Genomic DNA, 5,995 nt, shown 5'->3' with positions numbered 1-5,995 from the left:
TTTGAATACCTTCCGATTCTTAAAACTTGGAAGTTTGATAAAATGTTTCACCTCAAACCTATCCTCTATCATCAGTTAGTCCTCATTTTCTACTCTAATGCGGTATGCATTCAAAACCAAACTCAATGTGGGACTATAGCAATTAGATCCTATCTTTTAGACCAATATATTAATATTGACCCCGAGACTATAACTTTCCGTTTTGGGCTAGATGATGATGGGTTATATAATGAGAATGAAACTGTGGAATATCTCTATGTTCCAAACTCTAGTGTAAGTACCTTACGTACTCATCGCGATCGTTTTCTTCATTTGATGATCTCTTGGTGGTTTAGACCATCCAGAGGTAGGTATTCCACTCTTCGTACTAGGGATTTATGGTGGATGCACTGTATCAAGAATAAGAACAAAATAAATCTGCCCCATATTATATTTAGTCAACTAGTGGATATCATAAACATTGTTCCTTCAAAACATGTCGAAACATTAATTTATGGATGTCTTCTTATTAACCTTTTTTATCAAACTCAGTATAAACGTCTCTCTCGACAATCACATCCCTCTCCAAAGTCAAATCAATCTCACCTCGTTAAAGAAAGCGGATTGGAAACAAGACGAGGAAACCGGTCTTTGGGTCTTTCGACCTGGTAAGCAAACTCTGGGAGCGAGTTCTTCACGAGCTGCTCCTAGCTCCTCTCGTGCTCCTCCTCCTCCTCCGGCACCGGCTTCTGGCGATGATTCCAAGCTTCAACAGCTTATGCAAGATATCGACGATCATGTACCAGATGATGAGCCTGCACCGGAACCAGCACGACAAGAAGATCAAACGCCACTATATTTTTGATCTTTCTTAGAGTCGTTTGATCTGAGGTTTGCATCCATGGAGTCTCAGCTTATTTAGTTTCAGCGGGAGATGCGTGAACGTATGGACGCTCTCACTCTTGAAGTTCGAGCTCATTATTATCCTTCTCTCGATCCTCTGATGGAGTAAATTTGTTTCCTTGTTATGCTTTCTTGGATTTCAAACTTGGATTGATTTTGATGTTTCTAGATTGTTTATTTTGGATATTTGAATTTGATGGTTGTTGGATGTTTGAACTTATTTGTTGCTTTATGGATTTTGAACTTAATATATATATTTGGTTTGGTTGAATTTTCTTATTTTTACATCATTAGACATATATGACCAATAATGTCATTTCACATTTGATTATGAATATTGATTATGAAACTAATGGCTAACCTCTCTCTTGATCTTTGATCTTAGCAGCTTAAGCTATATATATATATTTATAATCAATTGGCTATATTTTTCAAAACCTTGTTTAAAATCGTTTTTAGAGTCTTTTTGATTTAACAAAAAGGGGGAGAAAAATGTTATAGTAAGGGGGAGTAATTTGGGAGTAATTTTTCACAATTGATTTCAAATTTTTAGAAAATCTTAAAAATTACACAAATGTTTTGTTATATCAAAAAGGGGGAGATTGTTGAAAACATTTTGATGTTTCGATATAACAAATTAAGTTTAAATGAATTTTAAGATTTTACAAATGATTTTATAAGTATATTCGATTCAATTAATCGAATATCAAATTATTACTCCATATCTTTCAAGATCAATTTCAAACCTTACTAAATGTGTAAAATTGTGTTTTATACTTAATATATTTTTTAAACAATTTTCACAAAGTATTTTGAACCAAAATCAAGCCTAAAATCAATTTTTCAAAGTGATGCATCGATGCACCAACCCATGCATCGATGCACCATGGAATAAATTGAACATCGAATGCATTTCATGCATCGATGCACATACCATGCATTGATGCACTCAGGGTTTTATGAAAACATCGAATGCATTTGATGTATCGATGCACAAGTCATGCATCGATGCACTCAGGCTATTTTGAAACATCGAATGCACTTGATGCATCGATGCACTCTTAGTGCACCAATTCACTAAGGGTCCAACGGTCAAAATATTTGAATTTCACACTTGATGCACCATGGGTATGCATCGATGCACTGACGCTCTCAACTGTTTTAATTAATTGTTTTCACACTTAAACGGCTCTATTGACTCCACTAATCATCCCCAACGTTCATAATCATTTGAAGGAGTATTTAAACAAGCTTAGAAGCCATTGATCAATAAGAAGAAACAAAAAGAAACAACAAGAAGCTAGAATCAAGAGAGAATCAAAGAGAAAGCATCAAACTCATTGTTATAGCACTTCAAGCCTATTTTTCATTCAATATTCATTTTGCTTTCAAGAACACTACTTGTACTCAATTGTATCCATTCTTGAGTGTTCTTTTCTTTGTTCTAGAATTGTGCAAACAATCTACCTTGTGAGGATTTCCTTGTAAGTTTGCAAATTTGTAATCTTCTCTTTGAGAAAGAGTGTTCTCAAGAATTGGGGTATATTCTTGAGGGAGTTGTAAGGTTATCTCTTTGGCCTCAAAAGAAAGAACAAATTAGTGAATTTGTTAGAAAATCCTTAGTGTGGATAGCTAAGGTAGTTGACGTAGACTTAGATTGAGAAAGTCGAACCACTCTAAATCGTTGTGCAAATCTTTTCAATTTTTTGGAAAAGCTTCCACCAAAATTTTTAATTGCCAATTCACCCCCTCTTGGCCGATTCCATCAATCGATTAACTCAACATATGTTAAAAGATTATATTATTCCAATTAATATGCTTTTTCTAGATTTAATCCATATATATATATATATATATATATATATAATTTTTATTATATTTTTAAGTTAAAACTATATATGGATTATTTTAGATAAAAAAAATGTATGTTTATATTGGTTTGGTCTATAAAATTTTTCTGGATTCACAACTAAATATATACATATAGTCATATGCAAAACAAAACAACAAAAGAAAAGAAAAAAGTTATCATAAATAATATCCAGGGTTAAAAACTTTCAATTTGTTTAAAATCATGTCTCACATTTAGTTTTTGTTTCATTTTAGTACCCATCATTAAATGTTTAATGTGTTTAGTACCTAAACTATCAGTTTTGATCCACTTTAGTACCTAAACTTTCAATTTTTAAAAAAACACACCTAACGTTTAGTTTTTGTTTCATTTTAGTACCCCGCCATTAAAAACTTAATGTGTTTAGTACATAAACTATCAATTTTGGTTCGTTTTAGTACCTAAACTTCTAGGGTTTTTTTCAAAATTTAACATTAAATTTTGAACTGAGGTACTAAGATGAAACAAAAATTAATCTTTAAGTATGATTTTTAAAAAATTTAAGAGTTTAGATATTAAAATAAACCAAAAATTATAATTTAAATACTAAATATGTAATTTACTTTAATATCTATATAAATCAATTCCACATTATGATACACTATGATTATGTGTCAGACTTTTTTTATAGTAAATGTTTTTTAATAGAGGCATCATTGTTATTATTTCCATCATTTTGATTAATATCACTTTCAACATTGACAATGTTATGGTGACATTATCCAATCATATAGTGACAAATGGTCTGTGAAGCATAACAACTACAGAGATGTGTGATCAATAATCTCACTGCCTAAGAAGACTTTTGAAAATTCAAAGGACAATATTAGCGCATATAACATACTTGATTGGACTGACCGTGGTGGTGGTACTACTAAAGGATAACAGGAAATGACATCAATATGTGTGAATATTACATCAATAGGCTAAATGTTTATGGTATCGACAGTATAAGTAGACGAAAAATATTAACTATACAAGAAATAAACTAAAAAAATAAATGAGTATGTAAAAGTGTGAAAAAATATCATAGTTTTCCAAAATATTCTTATAAAATGCAATAAAGAACACATTAAAAGCTCTTTTATATCGGATTTTTTAATGAGCATGAAGAACTTTTTTAACTCGGTGTATTATTGTTAGGGTTTTAAAATTCAAAAGCCATGAAAGGGGGATCACGAAACATGTCTTTAAATTTTAAATTTCAAATCAAGTTGAAGCACGTCTAACGAAATCAGTTAATTTAAAACTCTAAACCTTTCCTTTCGACTAATAATTTATTTCTTACGGTCGAGTAAGTGTTACGATAAAATTAGGGATATAAATCAATCAAATTTGAAGGATTAAAATTATATTTTTATTTATTTATTTATTTTTAAAATATATTTATATTTGTTCGTTTAATGTATGAGATTTTTTTTTGGTTACAGGAAAAGCCACTAAAATCAATGGGTGGTTTTGCATCACACCTCATCCTGATCAGAGTTGAGGATGCTTATGACTTCAGTAGGTGGCTGTAATAGGACTGATCGCCCCGAGTTTCTTCGACTCCGAGTTTAGTTAGGCTATCAGCTAGCTTGTTAGCTTCACGCGGGACAAAGCTTATCGCGATCCTCCATTGGGGTTCACGTAGCTTCGAATTCTCTTTATTAACGAGAATTTCACAAACATATTCATTTACATTTTTATTTAACATCCGTGAACGTAATTTATCTAATGTTACAAACATATTCACTTAAAGTTCATTTAATGTTCGACAATCAACGCTCTTTTTATCATATTATTTGCAAGTCAAAAAAATAATAAAATTATGCCATTAATTTTAAATTTTTTCGTAATGAATACATATATTCATGTTTTTGTTCATTTATTAAATACAAATTGTATTCGTTCTTATTTATTTAACTTAATAAATAAACATTTAATAAATAACTTTACACCCTACATAGAACGAAGGCATGTGTGATCGGCATAATATTTTAAATAATATTATCATCATTTCGAGATTTTTCATTGCTAAATATGGAGTTGAAAATATTCGATGTATGCATTTTACAGCTGTGTCTAGAGAGAAGTTTTTCAAGTTTGGGAGGGAACTAATTATACTTGTTATAATTATAGGGTACAAATGCAAGCGGTGGTGGGGCGCCACAAATGGGTACGCTTTCTTCGCTTTACCTGCTGAGGCTGTTCATCAAACTTGGGGACAATTTGTTCGAAAAGAAAAATCAAGAAAAACATGACATAGATTGGATAGATATTTTCATCTTCAAATTTTGTCTTCTACCTCTTGTCTGCTTCTTTAATGATAAAATTTCATTTTATAATTACAAGGTGACCGAATGCCAACCGTGAACTGACCAACGGGGGACTAATCCGATTCAATCTTTACCATTGTGTCGGTAAAAACAAGAACAAAATAGATAAATCAGGACGATGAGGAAATAGAGTGACTTATTTAATGGTAGTTCATCATAAAAACTACATCAAGCTCTTGAAAACCACAGAAACCAGTGATGATAAGAACAGAACCATAAAAAAAGGCCTAAATGATAGATCTTAAAAACTCTAAGACATTAAACATCCCAAGTAAAACCATAAACGACCCAGTTTTTTTCCCCTAAGAAAGCTGTCCACAGTCGGCGATAACGACGGGCTTGGAGGTCCTTCCAGCCTGGGACCCAACCTTCTCAATGGCTCTCACGACATCCATGCCTTCAACGACTTGTCCGAACACGACGTGCTTTCCATCGAGCCACTCGGTCTTGGCGGTGCAGATGAAGAACTGGGATCCGTTGGTTCCGGGTCCGGCGTTGGCCATGGAGAGAATACCGGGTCCAGTGTGCTTCTTGATGAAGTTCTCGTCGGCGAACTTAGATCCGTAGATGGATTCACCTCCGGTGCCGTTTCCTGCGGTGAAATCGCCTCCTTGGCACATGAAATTAGGGATCACACGGTGGAAGGATGATCCCTTGTAGTGGAGGGGCTTGCCGGATTTTCCGATGCCTTTCTCGCCGGTACAGAGGGCACGGAAGTTCTCGGCGGTGCGTGGAGTGACGTCGGCGAAAAGATCCATCACAATTCGGCCGGCAGGCTGACCACCGACAGTCATATCGAAGAAGACTTTGGGATTTGAGGCCATAGTGCTGAAATTTTTAAGAAGAGATGATCTGATCAGAGATTTTTTTGCTGTGATGGTAGTTAGGGTTTTAAGCCAGAGAG

The 5,995-nt window shown here is 33.5% G+C and overlaps 1 protein-coding gene across 1 annotated transcript; it reads right to left on the bottom strand.

The window, feature by feature from the left end:
* Window positions 1-5,308: 5,308 nt before the first annotated feature.
* Window positions 5,309-5,995, bottom strand: LOC120203430 (peptidyl-prolyl cis-trans isomerase-like). The gene has a single exon (XM_039203723.1). It carries the CDS (start codon window positions 5,913-5,915, stop codon window positions 5,394-5,396), a length of 522 nt encoding a protein of 173 aa, XP_039059654.1. The 5' UTR covers window positions 5,916-5,995; the 3' UTR covers window positions 5,309-5,393.

The sequence above is a fragment of the Hibiscus syriacus genome, unplaced genomic scaffold (genome assembly GCF_006381635.1).
Source record: "Hibiscus syriacus cultivar Baekdansim isolate YM2019G1 unplaced genomic scaffold, ASM638163v2 tig00009942_pilon, whole genome shotgun sequence".
Taxonomy (NCBI): Eukaryota; Viridiplantae; Streptophyta; class Magnoliopsida; order Malvales; family Malvaceae; genus Hibiscus; species Hibiscus syriacus.
This window is presented reverse-complemented; position numbering and strand designations above follow the sequence as displayed.

Coding starts and splice junctions, on each gene's coding strand:
- LOC120203430 (XM_039203723.1), bottom strand. CDS start 5,915: ATGGCCTCAAATCCCAAAGTCTTCTTCGATATGACTGTCGGTGGTCAG.